At 45.6% G+C, this 26,028-nt stretch overlaps 1 protein-coding gene across 2 annotated transcripts in view; it reads left to right on the top strand.

Moving 5' to 3' along the window:
* Window positions 1-26,028, top strand: part of ttll4 (tubulin tyrosine ligase-like family, member 4) — a 97,154-nt gene that overhangs the window by 26,644 nt on the left and 44,482 nt on the right. For both annotated transcript variants that reach the window (XM_055638804.1, XM_055638803.1), the window contains exons 2-8: window positions 4,036-5,527; window positions 10,369-10,433; window positions 13,953-14,058; window positions 18,134-18,261; window positions 19,394-19,504; window positions 21,475-21,551; window positions 22,684-22,878. In XM_055638804.1, the coding sequence (XP_055494779.1) occupies window positions 4,128-5,527; window positions 10,369-10,433; window positions 13,953-14,058; window positions 18,134-18,261; window positions 19,394-19,504; window positions 21,475-21,551; window positions 22,684-22,878 (2,082 nt within the window). In that variant the 5' untranslated portion in view covers window positions 4,036-4,127. The remainder of the gene's footprint in view (window positions 1-4,035; window positions 5,528-10,368; window positions 10,434-13,952; window positions 14,059-18,133; window positions 18,262-19,393; window positions 19,505-21,474; window positions 21,552-22,683; window positions 22,879-26,028) is intronic.

Raw genomic sequence — 26,028 nt, 5'->3', positions numbered from 1 at the left:
CTTCCCATCCATATAACTATCCAATTTATTTTTAAATGATAAAAACGAACCTGCCTCCACCACCTTCACTGGAAGCTCATTCCACACAGCTACCACTCTCTGAGTAAAGAAGTTCCCCCTCATGTTACCCCTAAACTTCAGTCCCTTAATTCTCATATCATGTCCCCTTGTTTGAATCTTCCCTACTCTCAGTGGGAAAAGCTTTTCCACGTCAACTCTGTCTATCCCTCTCATCATTTTAAAAACCTCTATCAAGTCCCCCCTTAACCTTCTGCGCTCCAAAGAATAAAGCCCTAACTTGTTCAACCTTTCTCTCATTCACCCATACACCCATACACCCATTCCTTCTCTCCAGAGATGCTGCCTGTCCCGCTGAGTTACTCCAGCATCTTGTGCCTACCTTCGATTTAAAACAGCATCTGCAGTTTTTTCCTTGCCAAAATTAGTTTACGGTTGAAAGCACTAGTTCAAAGTTTTGCTTTACAGTATTGGGCTATTCAACCCTACCACCAATTCTGCTATTCAATGAGTTCATGACCTACTTGTGACCTAACTTCAGTCACTTACATTCTTTTTAGATTCAAGCCTTTAAGAGCAAATATGCCAGGGAATTGCAGGCAGCATGCAAGACGAATAGGGTTGTCAAAGTTGGGGGTTTTGCTTGGTCCGCATTAACCAACCTGAACTCCCGGTGGCTCAGCACTTCAACTCCCCCTCCCATTCCAAATCCGACCTCTCTGTTCTAGGCCTCCTCCATGGCCAGAGTGAGCACCACCGGAAATTGGAGGAGCAGCACCTCATATTCTGCTTGGGCAGTTTGCACCCTAGTGACATAAACATGGAATTCTCCAATTTCCGGTAGCCCTTGCTGTCTCCTCCCCTTCTCAGCTCTCCCTCAGCCCTCGGGCTCCTCCTCTTCCTTTTTCAGCACATCCCCAGTGGTTCTTACCAACTTCATAGACAAACAAAGTGCAAAAACCAGCACTACCTTGAGTCTATATGGTACTTGTCAAATTTATCAAGATTTATAAATAACATCCATAGACAACCTAAAGAGAAACACAAAATGCTGGAGTAACTCAGCAGGACAGACAGCATCACTGCAGAAAAGGAATGGGTGACGTTTCATAGAAACATAGAAAATAGGTGCAGGAGTAGGTCATTCGGCCCTTCGAGCCAGCACCGCCATTCAATATTGCAGTATTCCACAGATTCACAACTCTCTGGGTGAAAACGGTTTTCCTCATCTCAGTCCTAAATGGCCCACTCCTTATTCTTAAACTGTGATCCCTGATTCTCCACCAACATCTGGAACATTTTACCTGCTCTAGCCTGTCCAATCCCTTAAGAATTTTATGTTTCTATAAGATCTCTCATCCTTCTAAATTCCAGTGAATATAAGCCCGGTCGATCCATTCTTTCATCATATGTCAGTCCTGCCATCCCTGGAATTAACCTGGTGAATCTACGCTGCACTCCGTTAATAGCAAGAATGTCCTTCCTCAAATTCGGAGACCAAAACTGCACACAATACTCCAGGTGTGGTCTCACCAGGGCCCTGTACAACTGCAGGACCTTCTATACTCAAATCCTCTTGCTATGAAGGCCACCATGTCACTTGCTTTCTTCACTGCCAGCTGTACCTGCATGCTTATTGTCAGTGACTGGTAAACATGGACACCAAGGTCTAGTTGCATTTCCCCTTTTCCTAATCTGACACCATTCCAGATAATAATCTGCCTTCTTGTTCTTGCCACCAAAGTGGATAATCTCATATTTATCCACATTATACTGCAGCTGCCATGCATCTGCCCACTCACCCGACCTATCCAAGTCACCCTGCACCCTCATAGCATCCTCCTCGCAGCTCACACTGCCACCCAGCTTTGTGTCATCTGCAGACTTGGAGATGTTACATTTAATTCCTTTAATTTAATTTTGGGTCGAGACCTTTCTTCAGAATGGGAGTCAGTGGAGAGGGAGTCCAGAGATGTGGACGGGTGAGGTGAAAAATCGACAGATCAAAGCAGACGATGATAAGGAAATGGAGAATGGTTCATTGTTAGCTGAGGAGAAGGTGACAACGAGGCATACAATAGGTAAAATTAATCAGGGGGACAGTTAATCTAGTCGGAGAACTAGGGTGGGGGAAGGATGGAGAGAGAGGGAAAGCAAGCAAGTTAAAGAAATTAATAATCATACTGCTGGGATGTAAACAACACAATATGAGGTGCTGTTTCTCCAATTTGCATAGGCTATCCCTTATCCACTAAAGGATGACTAAAATCAGCCTAGTTCATTTGTTATTGTGGTTCTTTGTTGGCCCTCTCTGATATTTGGGAACAGAGGAAGGACAGAATCAAGGTGAAATACTGCACATCCCACATAAGGCAGTGCTAGGGATTATCATAACCATACAGCAGGTTTGCATGGAGTCCAGCCACAATTTTTTTTCAAAAATAAATACTGAATTGACTTAATTAGGCTAATTAAATTCTTGCAGTGTTAAGGGCCTGTCCCATGAGCATGTGACCTGCATGCGACAAGCGCGACCAAACCGGAAGCGGGGGCCGCGCGGAGGTCGAGTGAGTGACGTGAAGTTCGAGCGAAGTTCGCGCGTGACGTACGCCGTCAAGACACGGCGTACGGTGTCGAGACGCTGCGTACGCCCGTCGAAGGGGGAGTTGAAGTGCTGAGCCACCGGGAGGTCAAGTTGGTTATTGCGGACTGAGCGGAGGCGTTTGGCGAAACGATCGCCCAACCTAAGCTTAGTCTCCCCGATGTAAATCAGCTGATTTCTGCTGTAATCCCCCTCCCACTCCCAATCCGACCTCTCTGTCCTGGGTCTCCTCCATTGCCAGAGTGAGCAACAGCGGAAATTGGAGGAACAGCACCTCATATTCCGCCTGGGGACCTTGCGTCCGGATGGCATTAACATTGAATTCTCCCAATTTTGCTAGCCCTTGCTGTCTCCTCCCCTTCCTTAACCCTCTAGATGTCTCCTCCCACCCTCCCATCCGCCCGCCCTCGGGTTCCTCCTCCTCCCCTTTTCCTTCCCTTCTCCCCCCCCCCCCCACCCCCCATCAGTCTGAAGAAGGGTTTCGGCCCGAAACGTCGCCTATTTCCTTCGCTCCATAGATGCTGCTGCACCCGCTGAGTTTCTCCAGCAATTTTGTGTACCTTTGCCTTTTAAATACTGGTGGAGTGGGGATTGAGAAAATGGGATTGGTTTAAGGTGGTTTTATCTTGGTTAAAAAGAAAAGTGTTCCTTTGACTTCAGAGTCTTCACTGATTCATTTGGATGTTCACCATACTTCTTGTAGGACCGACCGATTGGTGTTTTTGTTTGCAGTAATAAAGAAAACTGCGTGCATTATACAACTTGCATTGCATTACCCAAACAAGTACATAATGCAGTAGCGCGTGTGCTGGAACCCAGTTTTTCAATTGCCTAAATGTTTCTCCCATGGAAATTCATCCCTACCCCAAGCTCAGATGTGAAGTGTTCAGAAGTTCATTTATTGTCACATACACCAATTGGTGTAGTGAAAGTCGGGGTCACAACATCGGAGGCCTGGATCGCCTCAGCGCAGAGGGAGAACAAGGAGGGAAGAGACAAAGACTTTAAGACTTAAGACTTTTGCCTTCCATCACAGTGAGGAGGTGCCTGGTGAACTCACTGTGGTGGATGTTAAATTTGTGTTTATTGTGTGTTTTTTGGTATTTTCATTATATGTATGACTGCAAGGCAACGAAATTTCGTTCAGACCAAAAGGTCTGAATGACAATGAAGGATATTTTGACTTTGAAATTCACTGGCCAGATCAGTCATACAATTAAAAAAGCAACAGACTCAAAAAACACATTTTAACATGAACATCCATCACAGTGACTCCTACACATTCCTCACTGTGATGGAAGGCGAAATAACGTTCCAAGTCCTTCCCTTGTTGTTCTTCCTTGGTAGGGCCTCCGTTGATGGGATAATGCTGTTTATCCATTATTCAGTGCTGCTGTTTCACTTTTGTTTTTCAGGTTCAGTGAAGATATTTTTTTTATCCAGTTGTCTTCCAATTGCACAGCCTCCATTGCGTTTGCTTATGTGGTAAAAAAAAAAATGGCAGTTCATGGCCTCGCCCAAGAGTGAGGAGTGTTCTACAGACCCCTGTTCCAAAAACTACTGCAAGACTTTGAGCCTCAACACAAAATCCTTCAATATTGTTCAAACACAGGAGAGCAGGCCATCTTATTCTGTTGCCCAGCATCCACTATGGGAATGGGATTGTTACAATGTGATTGTACCTGTCAGGAAACCAAACACTTGCTCCAGCCCAACCCACCGCGTTGCCTCTCAACCCTATCCTTCTGTGGTGGGAGGTAAGAGCAGGGTAATAATGCCAGGTTTCCACAACAGTTTCCATTCTAACGTATTGGTCAGCCCTTTTGAGTCCTCCTCGATTCATGATCGAACTAGTCACGGCTACAGATCCTACCAGAAACTCGAGTCCCTCGGCTCGCGGCTCGGCGGGCTTGGAAATAGAACAACGCCAATTTCGTACGTTAATGGGTTCATCCATTCCATCCCTTCCCGAGCGATCTCTTGCGACAGTGCCATTTCTCCGATTTCTCAGCACAATAATTCTCACAGCGCGGGCGGCAACGCAGTGCCCGCGGTCAAAAATAACCCGGGTCACGGGGGGAAACCTACATCGCTGTGTCGCAAGCCGCTGCTAAACACGAACGCATTCATGAGGCCGACCAGTGCCAAAGTGCCTTTGTACCAGAAATTGGACAAGGGCTCCAAAACCGCTCTTACGAATGGCACCAATGAGTTTGGAGACATGGAAAACTTGGCTAAACACAACGGCAGCAGCGCCAGGGGTCTAGCCGGAAGCCCTATTCACGGTAACGTGGAGGTTAAAGGCTCTCATCAGAGCGAACATTCCTACGGTAACTTGAAGAGTGCGATCAAGCTCACCAGGAGCATTCCCGGTGATCCAGAAATAAAATTTAACGAAGCGGTGAAAAGATTATCAGAAGACCGCCTTCCAAAGAACAATCTGCACGAGCGATGTGTGACTTTTTCAAAAGAAACTGAAGGCTTGTCTTCCCATGGTATTCAACTTCAAAATGGACTGTACAACGGTACTGGGGGAATATTCAAAAGAGCATCGCCCAATCTCACAGCCTTCAAGTCTGAGTACGTGTACGCGAATTGTAATTTGGAACCTCTGGTTAAAGAAAGCAGTGCGATTAAAGAGAATGCCGTGGCTAGTGGCAATAAAACGCCGGTTGGTGTTTTGTCCACCAATGTACGCATCCAGAATCAAAGCCCCGTCGGTGTTCCAGGGCCCGCTGGCTTGCAACAAGTAACCGACCAAACTAAGAAGCGGTCCTCTCTCTCGGCCCCGAAGATGAACATTAGTTCCCTCACGTTACAGATAGCTGCCATGCAGCTCAGGCCTGCAAGTAAAGCTATAAAAGAGGCAGAAAATTCCAAGAACGAGGACGATTCTCAAGGCTCAGAGTAAGTAATGCGGTCTGAAGAAGGGTTTCGGCCCGAAACGTTGCCTATTTCCTTCGCTCCATAGATGCTGCTGCACCCGCTGAGTTTCTCCAGCTTTTTTGTGTACCTAAGTACTTAATGTGTCTGTTTCCGAATTTGTGCCTATAATGTCAACGTGCTATCAGAGAGAGTCATTACTGCAAACATTTACTACCTGTACTGATTGTACACTTTGAAGTGGCGGTTCTGTGATAGAAACATAGAAAATAGGTGCAGGAGTAGGCCATTCAGCCCTTCAAGCCTGCACCGCCATTCAGAATGATCATGGCTGATCATCGAACTCAGTATCCTGTACCTGCCTTCTCTCCATACCCCCTGATACCTTCAGCCACAAGGTCCACATCTAACTCCCTCTTAAATATAGCCAATGAACTGTGGCCTCAACTACCTTCTGTGGCAGAGAATTCCAGAGATTCACCACTCTCTGTGTGAAAAATGTTTTTCTCATCTCGGTCCTAAAAGGTTTCCCCCTTATCCTTAAACTGTGACCTCTTGTTCTGGACTTCCCCAACATCGGGAACAATCTTCCTGCATCTAGCCTGTCCAACCCCCTTAAGAATTTTGTAAGTTTCTATAAGATCCCACCTCAATCTTCTAAATTCTAGCGAATCCAAGCCGAGTCTATCCAGTCTTTCTTTATATGAAAGTCCTGATATCCCAGGAATCAGTCTGGTGAACCTTCTCTGTACTCCCTCTATGGCAAGAATGTCATGTACAATCTCGACTGTGATTACAACACACGGCAGCGGCACGGTAGAGTTGCTGCATCACAGCGGCAGAGACCCAGGTTCGATCCTGACGACAGGTGCTGTCTGCACGGAGTATTCCCGTTCTCCCCGTGAACGAGTGGGTTTTATCCGGGTGCTCCGGTTTCCTCCCACACCCCAAAGGTGTGCAGGTTTGTCACTTAATTGGCTTCCGTGAGAATTGTAAATTGTCCCCAGCATATAGGATAGTGCTAGTGTACGGGGATCGCTGGCCGGCGCGGACTATGTGGGCCGAAGGGCCTGTTTCCGTGCTGTATCTCTAAACTAATCTAAACAGTGTCTTCCTTTAGGACAGAGAAAGTGATGCCAAGTTACCATTCCTACTCACAGTTCAAGCATATCCACCAACAAACTGTGTGTGTCTGCGATCAGCCTTAAAACGTTGATGCCTTCATTCCCTTCCCAGCAAACAAATCGCCTGCCAATAGTCAAGCTCATTTTTGGGTAGCTGGCAATAATGGGACAATTTTGTCCACAAGTCAGTTTCTCAATGAAAAGAGGAGGAAAAATGTTCTGGGGGTAACGTCAAGCTGTTTGATATCTTTTTAAAATCAGAACAATCTTCATCCTGTCCATCATAGAAGTGTAGAAAACACACAGGTCCAGATTCAGGGACAGTTTCCTCCCAGCTGCTACCAGGCAACTGAACCATCCTACCAAGAAACTTGAGAGTGGTCCTGGGCTACCATCTACCTCATTGCGACCCCCGGACTATCTTTGATTAGCCTTGATTTGCCATAGAGGGAGTACAGAGAAGGTTCACCAGACTGAGGGATTCCTGGGATGGCAGGATTTTCATATGAAGAAAGACTGGATAGACTCAGCTTGTACTCGCTAGAATTTAGAAGATTGAGGGGGGATCTTATAGAAACTTACAAAATTCTTAAGGGGTTGGACAGGCTAGATGCAGGAAGATTGTTCCCGATGTTGGGGAAGTCCAGAACACGGGGTCACAGTTTAAGGATAAGGGAGAAGTATTTTAGGACCGAGATGAGAAAAACATTTTTCACACAGGGGGTGGTGAATCTGTGGAATTCTCTGCCACAGAAGGTAGTTGAGGCCAGTTCCCACTTCATCTCTCTCCACAACCACACCTCTGCTACAGCCACAGTCACTCAAGGCGTTCCCCAAGGCTCCGTACTCGGCCCCCTCCTCTTCATCATCTACATCCTCCCCCTTGGTCAGATACTCCGCCACTTCAATCTGGACTCCCACTGTTACGCTGATGACACCCAGATCTACCTTGGCACCAAATCGCCCCACAACCCCCCCTCTCCCATATCAACACCTGTTTGTCGGCCATAAAAACCCGGATGCAACATAATTTCCTCAAACTCAACAGCGATAAGACAGAGTTGAGGAGAGTTAGAGAGGAGGTTGTGAAACTTTCTCCGGAGAGAGGAGGAGAATTAGAGAGGAGACTTCTGACCGACATACACTACAAACCAAGTGACTCACATGGCTATCTGGACTACACGTCTTCCCACCCTTCCCCCTGTAAAGACTCCATCCCCTACTCCCAATTCCTCCGCCTACGCCGCATCTGTTCCCAGGATGAGACATTGCATAACAGGGCATCGGAAATGTCCTTGTTCTTCAGGGAACGGGGAAACCCCTCCGCCACCATAGATGAGGCTCGCACCAGGGTCTCTTTCATACCACACAACACTGCTCTCTCTCCCCATCCCCGCACTCGCAACAAGGGCAGAGTCCCTCTAGTCCTCACCTTTCACCCCACCAGCCGGCAAATACAACACATAATCCTCCGCCATTTCCGCCACCTCCAACATGACCCCACCACTCGCCGCATCTTCCCATCTCCCCCTATGTCTGCCGTCTGCAAAGACCGCTCCCTCCGCAACTCACTTGTCAATTCTTCCCTTCCCTCCTGTACCACCCCCTCCCCGGGCACTTTCCGTTGCAACCGCAAGAAATGCAACACCTGTCCCTTCACCTCCCCCCTCGACTCCATTCAAGGACCCAAGCAGTCGTTCCAGGTGCGACAAAGATTCACCTGTATCTCCTCCAACCTCATCTACTGCATCCGCTGCTCTAGATGTCAGCTGATTTACATCGGGGAGACTAAGCGGAGGTTGGGCGACCGTTTCACCGAACACCTCTGCTCAGTCCGCAATAACCTACCTGAACTCCCCCCCCCATTCCCAATCCGACCTCTCTGTCCTGGGTCTCCTCCATTGCCAGAGTGAGCAACACCGGAAATTGGAGGAACAGCACCTCATATTCCGCCTGGGCAGCTTGCGTTCTGATGGCATGAACGTTGAATTCTCCCAATTTTGCTAGCCCTTGCTGTCTCCTCCCCTTCCTTAACCCTCGAGCTGTCTCCTCCCATCACCCCGCCCTCGGGCTCCTCCTCCTCCCTTTATCCTTCCTTTCCCCCCCTCACCCCCCATCAGTATGAAGAAGGGTTTCGGCCCGAAACGTCGCCTATTTCCTTCGCTCCATAAATGCTGCTGCACCCGCTGAGTTTCTCCAGCAATTTTGTGTACCTTTGCCTTTTAAATACTGGTGGAGTGGGGATTGAGGAAATGGGATCGGTTTAAGGTGGTTTTATCTTGGTTAAAAAGAAAAGTGTTCCTTTGACTTCAGAGTCTTCACTGTTTCATTTGGAAGTTGGATCTCAGGCGCTGTAAGACATAGAAACATAGAAATTAGGTGCAGGAGTAGGCCATTCGGCCCTTCGAGCCTGCACCGCCATTCAATATGATCATGGCTGATCATCCTACTCAGTATCCCGTACCTGCCTTCTCTCCATACCCTCTGATCCCCTTAGCCACAAGGGCCACATCTAACTCCCTCTTAAATATAGCCAATGAACTGGCCTCGACTACCCTCTGTGGCAGAGAGTTCCAGAGATTCACCACTCTCTGTGTGAAAAAAGTTCTTCTCATCTCGGTTTTAAAGGATTTCCCCCTCATCCTTAAGCTGTGACCCCTTGTCCTGGACTTCCCCAACATCGGGAGCAATCTTCCTGCATCTAGCCTGTCCAACCCCTTAAGAATTTTGTAAGTTTCTATAAGATCCCCTCTCAATCTCCTAAATTCTAGAGAGTATAAACCAAGTCTATCCAGTCTTTCTTCATAAGACAGTCCTGACAGCCCAAGAATCAGTCTGGTGAACCTTCTCTGCACTCCCTCTATGGCAATAATGTCCTTCCTCAGATTTGGAGACCAAAACTGTACGCAATACTCCAGGTGTGGTCACACCAAGACCCTGTACAACTGCAGTAGACCTCCCTGCTCCTGTACTCAAATCCTTTTGCTATGAAAACTAACATACCATTCGCTTTCTTCACTGCCTGCTGCACCTGCATGCCTACTTTCAATGACTGGTGTACCATGACACCCAGGTCTCGCTGCATCTCCCCTTTTCCTGGTTTGTAGTGTATGTCGGTCGGAAGTCTGTCCCCTGCGATGGAGATGGTGAGGTCAAGGAATGGTAGGGAGGTGTCGGAAATGGTCCAGGTGTATTGGAGTGCCGGATGGAAGATGGTGGTGAAGTGGATGAAGTCAGTCAGTTGTGTGTAGGTGCAGGAGGTGGCCCCAAAGCAGTCGTCAATGTAAGACTACGGGTGCTGTCTGGACTGGAGTTTGCACGTTCTCCACGTGACCACGTGGGGTTTTCTCCAGATGCTCCAGTTTCCTCCCCACACTCCAGATTTGCAGGTTAATCGGCTTCAGAAAGTCGGAAATTGTCCCTGGTGTGCAAGATAGTGCTCGTGTACAGGGTGGTTGCTAGTCAGGTGGGACGAAGGGCCTGTTTCCACGCTTACTCTAAAGTCTAAAATGTTGTATCTTGGCCATGTTGCTCAAAGCACAAAGCAGTACGAGTGGCATCATTATTTACCTTTTTTGTCCCCAAAAAAATACTTTCTCCCCATTGTGCTTGTTGCTGCCAGCCACAGAGCTGCCCTCGTATTTTTCAAGAGTATTATGCGGAAGAAAGAAAAGGTCGGAGATAACTAATGGTGTAATATTCTGGTGCAAACCAGCTAAATTTTTTTCTGTTCCTCACTAGTGTTGACCTTGAAGAGGAGGAGTTTGCCGATGGCCTGGAGGAAGCCAGCAGCCAGGACTATGATGGTAAATCTGGCTCTTCATGTTTTATAAAGACTTTCCTATGTATTGCTTCATGGTCTGCTCTACAAACTCCAGCTTTGCATGAATTGTTCCTGTAGCTGTCATAATAAGTTGATTAACTTTGTTAACTTGCGGATAGATCTACATCTCCGAATACAGATTTGAAAAATTCTCTTTTAAGGGGCCTTCTCTTCTATTTCTACTTTCCACTTTCTCTCTTCCTTTTTTTATTTTTTATATACACACTTCACGTTTTTCTACTCTCTACCATCTATTTTTCCACTTTTTCCCCTTTCTATTGTTTTCTTTTTCTTGTCCTGCTTACTTCCTTCTTATAACATAAAACTAGAGGTTGTACATAGAATGGATTACGGTATTACATAGTTGGCACCTAAAATTAGGTGCCACTGTACTGTTTTGTGCTGTATTAACTTCTAATAAAATAAACAAAAAAAAAACTTTGTTCCAAATTCATAAAGCAACCTTAGGCTTATCCGGCACCACCCTGCCCGAGCTAATTTGTGGCCAGCCCTGGTCAAAGATCTTACAGCGGAGCAAGATGGTCCACTCCGCTAAAAAGTCGCAGTAGGTGATGGGTAATCTTCAGCGCCGTTTCCGTAACCGGCTTCCGTCATGGCGTCAAGCTAATTCAGGGAGATTCTGCTACTATATCAGGCTGAAAGATTAAAGGACAGACACAAAATGCAGCGGGTCGGTCGGCATTTCTGGACAAAAGGAATAGGTGACATTTCTGGTCGAGACCGTCTTCAGACTGAGTTGGGGAAAGAGGAACTCAAACCATCCTCCCCCCCCCTCCGACACGGACACGGAGCGATCGCACCTCCCCCCCCCGTTTTTTTTGTTAAACATCTATTTCCTTTGGGTGTTTTTTAAAATTTCCCCCTTACCATTTCCGTACTTTTTCGATGGCTGCCATGACCCGTTTGATGTCATCCTTAAGATCTGTGGTCCTGGTCTTTTCTCGCCTACGGCTCTCCACCCCCCTCCCCTCCCCATATCTTCTGTTTCAAGAAGGGTCCCGCCCCGAAACGTCACCCATCCTTTATCTCCAGAGATGCTGCCTGACCCACCCAGTAACTCCAGCACTTTGTGTCTATCATTGAGACGCCATGTTACAGTTGTATAAGATATTGCTGAGGCCACATTTGGAGCATTGTGTTCCAATTTGGTCACCGTGTTATCAGGAAAATGTTGTCAAGTTGCAAAGGGTGCAGAGAAGATTAGCGAGGCTGTTGCCAGAACTCAAGGGCCTGAGCTATAGGGAGGGGGAGGATGAGCAGGCAAGGACTTTCATCCTTGGTGTGCAGGAGGTGTACAAGATCAGGAGAGGAATAGATAAATTGAGAGGTAAATGCAGAGTCTTTTGCCCAGAGTAAGGCAATCGAGAACCTGAATACATGGTTTTAAGGCCTAATCCATTTGCTATCCTTGCTACCGATATCCTAGGAACCATTGAGCTGAGTTTTAATTTCATTCTTTCCAGAAAAAAAATGTTCTCGAGACTGCAGGTATGGTCTCAACAAGATCCTGTATAATTGTAGTAAGACATCTTTACTCTTCTATTCAAATCCTTTGGCAATGAGGCCATACATGGCCCAAAACGTGTCTACCTTTGCTATTATGTAATATTTAATGTGTAGGAAGAAACTGCGGATGCTGGTTTAACCGGGATAGACACACAAAAGCTGGATTTACTCAGCGGGACAGGCAGCATCTCTGGAGAGAAGGAATGGATAACGTTTCAGGTAGATTCCTGCTTCAGACTGGTTAGGGATAAGGGAAACAAGAGATATGGGTGATGAATCACAGAGGGGGAGCAGCGAGAGAGGGTGTTGCAGGACTCTCGTCGGAGAGAGGAGGAGAACTTCTTCAAAGTAGACACACCTTGAGGAGATTTTGCCGTGGAGCAGACAAAATGTGTAGGAAGGAACTGCAGATGCTGGTTATCAGAACTGGACAGATGCATTCAAAGGAGAAAATCTCAGGGGTTGATCAGTTAACTATTGCACAGAGCTGACACATTTGATTAGACAAATGGCTTCCAGCTCTGCTATAATAATGTCTGAAGAAGGGACTCGACCCGAAACGTCGCCCATTCCTCCTCTCCGGAGATGCAGCCTGTCCCGCTGATTTACTCCAGCATTTTGTGTCTTCCTTCGATATATACCAGCATCTGCATTTCTTTCCTAGACATGCTCTAATAATTGAGCGCAGAAGGTTAAGGGGGGACTTGATAGAGGTCTTTAAAATGATGAGAGGGATAGACAGAGTTGACGCTTTTTCCATTGAGAGTAGGGACGATTCAAACAAGAGGACATGATTTGAGAATTAAGGGACAAAGGTTTAGGGGCAACATGAGGGGGAACTTCTTTACTCAGAGAGTGGTAGCTGTGTGGAATGAGCTTCCAGTGGAAGTGGTGGAGGCAGGTTCGATTTTATCATTTAAAAATAAATTGGATAGGTATATGGACGGGAAAGGAATGGAGGGTTATGGTCTGAGTGCAGGTAGATGGGACTAGGTGAGAGTAAGTGTTCGGTACGGACTAGAAGGGCCGAGATGGCCTGTTTCCGTGCTGTGATTGTTATATGGTTAATTCTGTAATCATTTATTTGCTATGTGTACAAAACTGGACCTAAATATGGTATGGACACATCTTTAAATTAGGGATACAGTACTGGATTAACTCAGCGGTTCAGGCAGCATCTTCTTCCCAACCTGCAACGTCACCTATCCAATGACCTGCTGAGTTACTCCAGCACGTTGTGTTCTGTTTTTGCAAACCAGCATCTGCAGTTCCTTGTTTCCACAACTTAAAATTAGTTTTGCTGACAGATAACATATAAAGTAACATAACACTCCTCAGTTCAAGTTCAAGTTTATTCGTCACATACACATACGGGATGTGCAGTGAAATGAAAAGTGGCAATGCTCACGGACTTTGTGCAAAAACAACAAACGAACTACAAACAGAATGGAACAGAATCACATATTATTTTATATATTACATATTGCAAATTGTGGGAGGAAGTAAAAAGGAAAAAAAACAGCAATTAAAAAAAAAAACTATAGAATGGTTCAGTAAAGTTAGTCCCTGGGGAGATAGGAGTTTACAGTCCTAATGGCCTCTGGGAAGAAACTCCTTCTCAACCTCTCCGTTCTCACAGCATGGCAACGGAGGCGTCTGGAACAGTCCGTTGCAGGGGTGGAAGGGGTCTCCCATGATCTTATTGGCTCTGGAGTTGCACCTTCTGTTGTATAGTTCCTGCAGGGGGGGGCGAGAGAAGTTCCCATAGTGCGTTCGGCCAAACCCACTACTCTCTGCAGAGCGTTCTTGTCCTGGGCAGAGCGGTTCCCAAACCAAATGGTGACATTTCCGGACAAGATGCAGCCCTGTCCCTTTCAAGATACACTATAATCAAGGGCTGGTTTCAATGCCATGTTAATTGTTTATGACATTTACCGTCATTAGCCGTGTCTAAATGCCAGTTGTTTCCTTACAGAGGAGTCTGAGTGTTCCACCCTTACGGATTCCTCTTCTACCATTTCAATGGAAGGTTCAACCAAGCTGAATTTTAATGATGCAATGCCCGAGTCTCCTGATACCAAGTAGGTTTTCTGACAAAGCATTGTTTCATTTGACTGATGATCTCTTGGTACTTGTTTCCTAATCTGCTGTCTGGATAACAATTTACCACCTTTTCACTCACCATTTTTTTCTTCTTTTTTTTTTTTAAATAATATTTTTATTATAAGCAGTGTACAGTCGTATAAACCGCGGCATATGACAAAATACATTTATTGTACATTTAAATTTTGACAAAAATGAAATAGAAAAAGGACAAGAATGAGAAAGAGTGAAAGAGCTAGTGAATTTGTAAACCCGTAAACTACCAAAGAGTGTAGTCGCAGAATGAATAAGTAAATACTTGAAAAAAAATCAAAAGACTAAAACGAAAAATAATATGAAAAATAAAAGACCAAAACGTGTTGATACACCTCCTTCGTTTCTCACCACACCCTTTTTTTGTTTTTCAATGCAACAATTTATGTTTAGGATGGCACGGTGGTGCAGTGGTAGAGTTGCTGCCTTAAGGGCCTGTCCCACTGTGGCGACCTAATTGGCGAGTTTAGAAGACTTTAGGAGAGTTTGAAAAAGTGTCCTTCGACTATGTTGAAGACTAGCTTCGACCAGCTTCGGGAAATTAGACATCGAATAGTGGAGAGTGAAGACGACCTCCTTCGATCTCCCTTTGACTATGTTGAAGACTATCTTCGACTTCCCTCGATTACCTACGACAACATGCCGACCTACTTCAACTAAACCTACGAGTAAAAAATTGATCGATTTGTTTTTCCATCGTGACTTTTTTACTCGCGGGCATTTTTCAGCATGTTGAAAAAATTCGCTGCGACCTAGCTGAGGCCTCGAGTACGCGGGGACTACTCTCGAGCATGAAGGAGAGTTACAAAGACCTCCTAGGACTGTGTCGACCATGCTACGAGTATGAGTCGAGGGCAAACTTCTGAACTGGCGGATTAGGTCGCCGCAGTGGGACAGCCCCTTCACAGTGCCGGAGATCCAGGTTCAATCCTGACTCCGGGTGCTGTCAGTACGGAGTTGGTATGTTCTCCCCGTGCCCGCGTGGGTTGTCTCCGGGGAGACTCCAGCACTGTCCCACATTCCAAAGACTTGCAGGTTTGTAGGTTAATTGGCTTCTGTAAATCGACCTTAGTGTGTAGGATGCGAAACTGGGATAATAGAACTAGTGTGCGGGTGACTCAGTGGGCCGAAGGGGCTGTTTCCATGCTGTATCTCTAAAATACACTAAATGTAGTTTTACAGATATCATTCATAATCAATATAATAAATGTACACCCTTTAGTACTTGAAGTTTTTAAAAACATGGGCTCTATTATCTTACTGTTTAAACAGACCCAAAACATCACCTAACCATGTTCTCCAGAGATGTTACATAGAAACATAGAAAATAGGTACAGGAGTAGGCCATTCGGCCCTTCGAGCCTGCACCGCCATTCAATATGATCATGGCTGGCCATCCAACTCGGTATCCTGTACCTGTATCCTGTACCTGCCTTCTCTCCATACCCCCTGATCCCTTTAGCCACAAGGGCCACATCTAACTCCCTCTTAAATATAGCCAATGAACTGTGGCCTCAACTACCTTCTGTGGCAGAGAATTCCACAGATTCACCACTCTCTGTGTGAAAAATGTTTTTCTCATCTCGGTCCTAAAAGACTTCCCCCTTATCCTTAAACTGTGACCCCTTGTCCTGGACTTCCCCAACATCGGGAACAATCTTCCTGCATCTAGCCTGTCCAACCCCTTAAGAATTTTGTAAGAATGTTGCCTGAGCCATTGAGTTATTCCAGCTCTTTGTTGCTTTTTGTATCTTAATGTTTGGTGGTCCATCCCTAACTTGAGTAGGGAGTGGTGGGCTGCCACCATGAGGTACTTTATTTGCTTTGATGAAGCTGAAGGACGATAGTGCACCAGACTCCTGGTTAGCAAGCATTCACTTCCCAAATCTCTACTACAGGTATAACAAAAGAGTTTGATTTTATTTATTGCCACAGCAAAGGTCAGGAAGCACATTTTAGCAGCGTCTTCCAAACAAACATAAATCCATGGAAAATCAATGACAATTAACTCTCTTTGAAATGATTAATGGAAGGAGTGACTTGAAGTTACTTCCATCTTCCAACAATTGGCTTTTAACCTACCGAATAGTGAAAGGCGTAGATAGAGTGGATGTGGAGAGGATGTTTCCACTAGTGGAAGAGTCTAGGACTAGAGACCACAGCCTCAGAATTAAAGGGCGTACCTTTTGGAAGGAATTGGGGAGGAATTTCTTTTGTTGGAGAGTGGTGAATCTAGAATTCATTGCCACACACGGCTGGGGAGGCCAAGTAAGTGATTGGGTATTTTTAAAGCAGAGTATGGCAAGTTCTTGATTAGTACGGGTGTCAAAGGTTATGGGGGAAAAGGCAGGAGAATGGGGGTGAGAGTGAAAGAAAGAGCAGCCATGATCGCTTTTTCACGCTCCCCCCAACATCAGTCTGAAGAAGGATCTCGATCCAAAATGTCACCTATTCCTTCTCTCCATGGATGCTGCCTCACCCGCTGAGTTTCTCCAGCATTTTTTGGTCTAGCCATGATTGAATGGTGGAGTAGCCATGATGACCCCAATGGTGTAATTGGAGTGCAGAAGGTTAAGGGGGGACTTGATAGAGGTCTTTAAAATTATGAGAGGGGTAGACAGAGTTGATGTGGATAAGCTTTTCCCATTGTAAGTGGGGAAGATTCAAACAAGAGGACATGATTTGAGAATTAAGGGACAAATGTTTAGGGGGAACTTCTTTACTCAGAGAGTGGTAGCTGTGTGTGGAATGAGCTTCCAGTGGAAGTGGTGGAGGCAGGTTCGTTTTCATCATTTAAAAATAAATTGGATAGGTATATGGACGGGAAAGGAATGGCGGGTTATGGTCTGAGCGCAGGTAGATGGGACTAGGTGAGAGTAAGTGTTCGGCACGGACTAGTAGGACCGGGATGGCTTGTTTCCGTGTTGTTATGGTTATATGGTAATTCTGCTCTTATGATTTATGAACATATTTCAGCTTATCAAAGCTAGCTGGTTTGCTTTTGGTTTATTGCAACTTCACTGGGAGGGAATCAATTAGTTTCTAACTTTTTTTTTGTCATTCCATTGACAGAAAACGAGATCCCCCACAAAAAAAAGTAATGTTTTTATTTACCACCCGCTACGGAAGCCTTTGCTTAACAAAGGAATTAGGTCTGTAAAATAACCCTTTTAACCGCGGGAGACCGATATTTTCCAATCACTCAGTTTCTGACGACTACGATCAAACTGAAGAAGCGTCCCGACCTGAAACCTCACCGTTCCATGTTCTCCGGAGATTAATTACTCCAGCACTTTTTCTTTTTCTTACGATTCCAGCATCTGCAGCTCCTTGCGTCCTCGTATTTTCCAAAGTGGAATAATATTTCCAAAGTTGAATTTGAGCTAAAATGTTCTGTTACAGTTGGAAAAATGTTCATTAAAATTCCAAGTGCTAGTATTGTGAGTGGATTGGGAGCATTTCATAAGGCTCTAACAATTTTTGTTTTTGTTTTGATGGCATTCATATTACAATAAATTCATTGCAGCTGACTTATCGGACAGCGAATCGTCCGATCAGCAGAGAAGGTTATTGGCTGCGACCTTCCCTCCATTGATGAACTGTACACTGCAAGGGCCAGGAAGCGAGCGGGCAAGATCATCTCTGACCCCTCTCACCCTGGCCACAAACTCTTTGAATCACTTCCCTCTGGAAGGCGACTCCGGACTGTCAAAGCTGCCACAGCCAGGCATAAAAACAGTTTTTATCCACGAGTAGTTGCTCTACTCAACAGCCAAAAATCTGTAGCCTCTCTTTGATCTGGTATTTTGTTGGTTCACATGCTTGATCAATTGTGTTTTATCATTAATGTTTTATTATTATTAATGTTTAGTGTTATCTGAGTCATTCGTAACTGTCACTGGATGTCATGTTGTTACTTGTGGGCGGAGCACCAAGGCAAATTCCTTGTATGTGAATACTTGGCCAATAAACTTACTTACTTACTTAATATCAATCTATTTGCTCTCTTCTTTTTTCCAGGTCTGTTTTTGATATCGGGTACACACCATCGCATGAGTATAAACATCAAGTTCCTAAACCAGCATTAATTAAAAGCCTATTCTATGATATGCCTTTGATCGTATATTTTGGGACTCCAAACGAGAAAAGTAAGGAAAGAAGTATTTATTGCCATTAGATCCTATTTACCTTTTGCTGTTTAAGAAGGAACTGCAGATGCTGGAGAAATGGAAGGTGGACAAAAATGCTGCAGAAACTCAGCGGGTGAGGCAGCATCCATGGAGAGATGGGATAGGCGATGGTTCGGGTCGAGACCCTTCTTCAGACTGATGTGGGCGGGAGGGAGCGGGAAAAAGAAAGGAAGAGGGGGGGAGACAGTCGGCTTGCGGGAGAGCTCCCTCCTTCCCCTCCCCCTTCCCAGCTCTCCTGTAGTGTAGCCGGGTCTCGACCGGAAACGTCACCTGCTCCCTCTCTCCATAGACGCTGAGTTTTTCCACCATTTTTATTTACCATTGCTGTGTTATTTACAGAGAAATATATGATTTCCAAATATCCATTTTTTTTTTTTGCTCACTCTCACATTCTCTCTCACACTCACACTCACACACATGCGCCACACACACACACACACACACACACACACACACACACACACACACACACACACACACACACACACACACACACACACACACACACACACACACACCTCTGCTGATCCATAGAAACATAGAAATTAGGTGCAGGAGTAGGCCATTCGGCCCTTCGAGCCTGCACCGCCATTCAATATGATCATGGCTGATCATCCAACTCAGTTTCCCGTACCATGTGGTTTGTCTACTTGATGTTTTAAATGGTGAGATTTATCTCACAAAAGGGCCTGTCCCACTTGGGCGTTATTTGCGTGTCACGCAGGTGGCGCGAGAAGATTTTGTGAACCCCAAAATCCTGGGGCGCCCCGCGTGTCACTGCCTGCGCCAACAAGCCTCACCCCGGCCATGCGCGCGTCACGATGCTTGCGTCTTTTGACGTGCAAATGATGTCGCATAAATGACGCGCAAATGACACCCAAGTGGGACAGGTCCTAAAAAGAATGGAAGAGCACAGCACAGAAACGGGCCCTTCGGCCCACAATGTCCATGCTTAACATGGTGCCAAGATTCCTCGTTGCTTGAAGTCTTATGTTCAGAACGTGCAGAGTTGTTATAGCATTGCAATCGGGTCTGAATGATATAATGTGAATTTTGCTTCACTGAATTACTTTTGTCATCACCTCCACAGTTGAACAATTGCCATGGGAGCTAAGGAAGCAGATGAAATGGAGAATGTCAAATGTAACACCAATAGTTGTGAAAAATGCAGTGGCCAAGTCCCATTTCAAAATTACTAAAAGTAAGTCATTAATCATATTTATTGTCGTCTATGTGGTGAGGGCATCCTTTAGTTTAGTTTAGAGACACAGCACGTAAACAGGCCCACCAAATCCACACCGACCACCAATCCCCGCAAACTAAAACTATCCGACACACATTAGGGACAATTTTACATTTGTACCAACCCAATTAAACTACAAACCAGCACGTCTTTTGAGTGTGGGAGGAAACCGAAGATCTCGAAGAAAACCACGCAGGTCACAGGGAGAACGTACAAACTTCGTGCAGACAGCACCCGTGGTCGGGATCTAACCCGTGTCTGCTGTCGATTTCCTGGCTGAAGGGATTTGAAGCTGTCTCAACATCTTCAGGCCAATCTCTTGATTGCTAGTTGAGAAGCCTAACCACTGTGCTGTTGCATCTCTGTCAGTCGCATCTAGCTGTGTCCTCTCACTGATGTGTGAAGTGCCTCAAATCAGGCGTGAGTGTGTGGGTATCTAGTAGAAACTCTGTTAGGTTGCCCTCTGACATTCCACTGCAAACGGACAAATGGCTGTTGCATGGATGCGTAGTAGAAAGCATTTTATCGAGGATGCATCACAGCATCGGTTGTGAGCAACCCCATCCAAGATCGCAATAAACTACGGAGAATTGTGGACGCAGCCAAGACCATCACACACAAACCATATAACAATTACAGCATGGAAACAGGCCATCTCGGCCCTTCTAGTCCGTGCCGAACACTTACTCTCACCTAGTCCCATCTACCTGCACTCAGACCATAAACCTCCAATCCTTTCCCGTCCATATACCTATCCAATTTATTTTTAAATGATAAAATCGAACCTGCCTCCACCACTTCCACTGGAAGCTCATTCCACACTGCTACCACTCCCTGAGTAAAGAAGTTCCCCCTCATGTTACCCCTAAACCTTTGTCCCTTAATTTTCAAATCATGTCCTCTTGTTTGAATCTTCCCTACTGTCAATGGAAAAAGCAAAAATATGGAATGCTTCACAAATTTGCATTCTCCTGCCTTCTCCCCGTAACCTGTGACACCCATACTAATCAAGCTTCTTCTTGTGAATGAAACATAAACCAAAGGAATAGTTAGATCTCAAGCCGGGTGTTGAGCAGCCAGGTTGTTGTCACTGCGTCAATGCCTGCCAGGCCCTGAGCTCCATTTGGGTGGGTGGTAGAGCGGGCACCCAGAGATGGCACAGTTGGCTGTCTGTTCTCAACCACATTCACAGGCTGGGCTCTGGCGGAGCCCCCATCTCCACACGCTTGCGCTGAAACGCCCAACTCCAGTACCAAGTCTGCCGAGCTTCACCCATGCTCATTCCACACAGCTACCACTCTCTGAGTAAAGAAGTTCCTCCTCATGTTACCCCTAAACTTCTGTCCCTTCATTCTCAAACCAACCTCCCTTTCATTGACTCTATTTACACTTTGTACTTCCTCGCCAAGGCCACCAGCACAACCAAGGACGAGTCACACCCCGACCACTCCCTCTTCTTCCCTCTCCCATCGGGCAAGAGGTACAGAAGTGTGAAAACACACACCTCCAGATTCAGGGACAGTTTCTTCCCACCCGTTGTCAGGCAAATGAGCCATCCTACCAACAATCAGAAAGCAGTCCTGAGCTATTATCTAACACATTGGAGACTCTCGGACCATCTTTGATCATACTTTAATGGCTTTATCTTGCACTAAATGTTATTTGCGTTATTCTCTTCACCGTGCATCTGAACACAGTGAATGGCTCGATTGTAATCATGTATTGTCTTTCTGCCAACTGGGTTAGCACGCAACAGAAGCTTTTCACTGTATCTTGGCACATGTGACAATGAGCCAAATTCAAACTCAGAAAGATATTTAAAAGGTGATTGCCTGTGTTTGCATCTGGTGGGGGGGAACTGAAGAGGGTGGGGGGGGAAGCCTCCCTTTTCCAAGTTGAACGTTGGTGTGTCTGTGTGCGCATTTCAGGATCGTACGATTGGATGGGTTGCTGGGGGCACCATATGAAGTCGCCACTGTTTAAGACCCTCCGGGAATATCAGAAGGTAAATAGTTGCAGTTTTGGAATCGGCCGGTCGTGGAAAAATAGAAAATAGGTGCAGGAGTAGGCCATTTGGCCCTTCGAACCAGCACCGCCATTCAATATGATCATGGCTGATCAACCCCAATCAGTACCCCGTTCCTGCTATCTCCCCATATCTCTTGATTCCATTAGCCCCAAGAGCTATATCTAGCTATAGAGGATCGGAGTCCTTCCCCAATCCTCTACATCCAAACCTGACCTCGCTGCGTCCTCCTCACTCCCCGCTCTCCACCATTGGAGTCTTCTGCCATCTTTGTTAAGACTTGGAGTTTAGTTTGGTTTAGAGATACAGCGCGGAAACAGGCCCTTCGGCCCAGCCTGTCCACGATCCCCACACACGAACACTATCCTGCACACAAGTGTCCTAGGGACAGTTTATATTCATACCAAGCGAATTAACTGACAAAACCTGGATGTCTTTGGCGTGGGAGGAAACCGAAGATCTCTGAGAAAACCCACGCAGGTTACAGGGAGAAAGGCCATCAGTAGGAAGATAGATCATGCTAGGGCGGCACGGTGGCGCAGCGGTAGAGTTGCTGCCATACGGCGCCGGAGACCCGGGATCAATGGCCTATCACCATTGAAGTAGAAGCAGAAATGCGGAAAATGTTCAGCATGTCACATAGAATCTATGTGAGACGGCTTGCGCTGCTGAGAGTTTTCACCGTTTTGTGTTTCTACTGGAGCTTTCCAACATTTCAATATTTAGCTTCTTATCTTTTACGACCCTCCTTGTGACTTTTTTTGTCTACGTTTTTTAGTTGCTTTTAATTTTTGTTGTCATTGTTAGATTGCCACTGGCTTAAAAAATACCTTAAAACATCAATGTCTTCGCCAAACCATAAGCCCATCGCATCCAGCCCACCAATCAATCATGGCTGATCATTTAGTATTGAACAGTTTCCTGCTTTTAGTTGCTTTATATTTGCAAGTTCTTGTTTTAATAGGTCAACGAGTAGCAATTTAAGTTCTTTATTAAAAAGCATTGAAATTAATATTGAAATTATATTCTTGTATTTGATGTCGTTCTATGCAAAGCATCATAAATATCCTGATGGACTTTGGAAAAGTCATCCTCTTGCATTTCCTTGCAGCTGAATCACTTTCCAGGATCGTTTCAAATCGGGCGCAAGGATCGCCTGTGGCGTAACTTGTTGAAAATGCAGTTACGATTTGGGAAAAGAGAGTTCAGCTTTTTTCCACAATCCTTCATCCTCCCTCATGACATCAAGCTGTTGAAGAATGCCTGGGCAGACGGCTCTACCAAGCAGAAATGGATTATTAAACCAGTAAGTTGCCACCAGTTTATTCTCAACGGAACCACAATGACGCCAATTTATACAAGATCTGTAAGGTCAAACCTTAAAGAATGGAAGAAACATAGAAACATAGAAATTAGGTGCAGGAGTAGGCCATTCGGCCCTTCGAGCCTGCACCGCCATTCAATATGATCATGGCTGATCATCCAACTCAGTATCCCGTACCTGCCTTCTCCATACCTTCTGATCCCCTTAGCCACAAGGGCCACATCTAACTCCCTCTTAAATATAGCCAATGAACTGTGGCCTCAACTACCATCTGTGGCAGAGAATTCCACAGATTCACCACTCTCTGTGTGAAAAAAAAAATCTCATCTCGGTCCTAAAAGATTTCCCCCTTATCCTTAAACTGTGTGTGTGGCCCCTTGTTCTGGACTTCCCCAACATCGGGAACAATCTGAAGAAGGGTTTCGGCCCGAAACGTTGCCTATTTCCTTCGCTCCATAGATGCTGCTGCACCCGCTGAGTTTCTCCAGCTTTTTTGTGTAACCTTCGATTCTCCAGCATCTGCAGTTCCCTCTTAAACATCGGGAACAATCTTCCTGCATCTAGCCTGTCCAACCCCTTAGGCACAGGCAGCATCTCTGGAGAGAAGCAATGGGTGACTTATCAGATCAAGACCCTTCTTCAGGCTGAGAGTCAGGGGAGAGGGAGACATCCCAGCGGTATGAATATTGACTTCTCTAACTTAGAGAGTTCCGCTGAGTTACTCCAGCATATTGTGTCTACCTTCAGTGTAAAGCAGCATCTGCAGTGTCGGGTCGGAAACCTTATTCTAAAGGTTGGGGGTGGGGGGGGGGGGGTGGAAACGGGACAGGATATGAGAAAAGGCCAGAACAAATCAGGGCAGCCAACACATGATCTCAGGAAGGGCGGAGTCCATAATAGAAACATAGAAACACAGAAAATAAGTGCAGGAGGAGGCCATTCGGCCCTTCGAGCCGGCACCGCCATTCATTGTGATCATGGCTGATCGTCCCTTATCAATAACCCGTGCCTGCCTTCTCCCCATATTCCTTGACTCCACTAGCCCCTAGAGCTCTATCTAACTCTCTCTTAAATCCATCCAGTGACGTGGCCTCCACTGCCCTCTGTGGCAGGGAATTCCATAAATTCACAACTCTCTGGGTGAAAAAGTTTTATCTCACCTCAGTCTTAAATGATCTCCCCTTTATTCTAAGACTGTGTGCCCCCCTGGTTCTGGACTCACCCAACATTGAGAACATTTTTCCTGCATCCAGCTTGTCCAGTCCTTTTATAATTTTATATGTTTCTGTAAGATCGCCCCTCATCCTTCTAAACTCCAGTGAATACAAGCCTAGTCTTTTCAATCTTTCCTCATATGACAGTCCCGCCATCCCAGGGATCAATCTCGTGAATGGTCCATTATTGGCTGGAGAAGGTGTGATAACGAGCGAGAAACAAGGATGCGAATAGTGAAGTAAATAAGATGACTAGAGGGTTCAGTTTAGTTTATTGTCACCTGTAGCGAGGGACAGTGAAGCGCTTTTGCTGCTTGCTAACCAGTCAGCGGAAAGACAATACATGATTCCAATCGAGCCATTTACAATGTATAGATACATGATAAGGGAATGACGTTTAGTACTCGGTGGGCCAAAGGGCCTGTTTCTACACCGTGTCTCTAAAGTCTAAATCTAAAGACTCAATTTCCTCACGCAAAGTCCTTCCCTTTCCAAATGCGTTATGTCCGGTCATTGTAGGAAATGTGGTAACGTAGTTTAGTTTAGAGATACAGAGCGGAAACAGGCTCTAAAGACTGGATAGACTCGGCTTGTACTCGCTAGAATTTAGAAGATTGAGGGGGGATCTTATAGAAACTTACAACATTCTTAAGGGGTTGGACAGGCTAGATGCAGGAAGATTGTTCCTGATGTTGGGGAAGTCCAGAACAAGGGGTCACAGTTTAAAGATAAGGGGAAATCCTTTAGGACTGAGATGAGAAAACATTTTTCACACAGAGAGTGGTGAATCTCTGGAATTCTCTGCCACAGAAGGTAGTTGAGGCCAGTTCATTGGCTATATTTAAGAGGGAGTTAGATGTTGCCCTTGTGGCTGCGCTGATCTTCTCCCCCCCCCCCCATTCAAGAAGAATGAGGGGAACAGTCTGAAGAAGGGCCTCGACCCGAAACGTTGCCTATTTCCTTCGCTCCATAGATGCTGCCTCACCCGCTGAGTTTCTCCAGCACTTTTGTGTACCCCCAACCATCCCGTACTGACCCCCCCCCCCCCCCCCCATTCAACACAACTAACATCCCCCGTGCTCTCCCCTCACAAGTTTACCTACACCAACCAACACGTACTAATTCACCTGCCTCAATCCACCCATTCTGCACCGACTGCCTTCTAATCCCCCTCCGCCATCTATCCACCCCACACTAATTCACACACACCCCCTTCCCTGACCCTATTGTCCTGGAAATGTCTTCAGAGCGAACGTTGACTATGTTTGATAACGGAATGCAATCAAATGTGTTTTAATTCCCAATGTTATTATTTGTTTGGAAGTGGAAAGAACTAATTTTGTTTGGAAGTGGAAAGAACTATTTATTTAATTACGGGCTAATAATGGGAAAAAAGCTTATACTTAAATTCTGGAAAAATGCGCCGATACCAACAATAAAAATGTGGATATCAAATATGTTTGAAACATTACATCTGGAAGAGATGAGATTCCTCCTAGCAGGTAAAGCAGACCAATTCCAAAAGACGTGGTCTATGTTTCTGGACCTATTACAAGTATGAGGTGCAATAGTAATCTAAAAAAAACAAATATATAAATAAGCGGAATCAGGACCTGGTAACGGGAGGTAAAATAACAAAAACAGACTTGGTTGGTAGTCCCCTTTCTGCGGAGTTTAATGTTATAATAGAGCGATTGTTTCTATTTTCTCTTTCTCTCTTTTCTAGGGTCTATTTTCTCACTTTACTTCCTTCTCTAACCTCTTTCCTAAGGGGCTTTCTTTTCCTTACACTCTTGCACTGCACGACTCTCTTGCACTTTCTTTACTTTCCTTACTTCTACCTTTTTCTTAAAGCTCAAAAAAAAAAAAAAATGAAGCGGTACAAAAAATGTATTAAGATATATGCGTTGTGTAGAAT

Source organism: Leucoraja erinacea, chromosome 7, assembly GCF_028641065.1.
Source record: "Leucoraja erinacea ecotype New England chromosome 7, Leri_hhj_1, whole genome shotgun sequence".
Classification (NCBI taxonomy): Eukaryota; Metazoa; Chordata; class Chondrichthyes; order Rajiformes; family Rajidae; genus Leucoraja; species Leucoraja erinaceus.
This window is presented reverse-complemented; position numbering and strand designations above follow the sequence as displayed.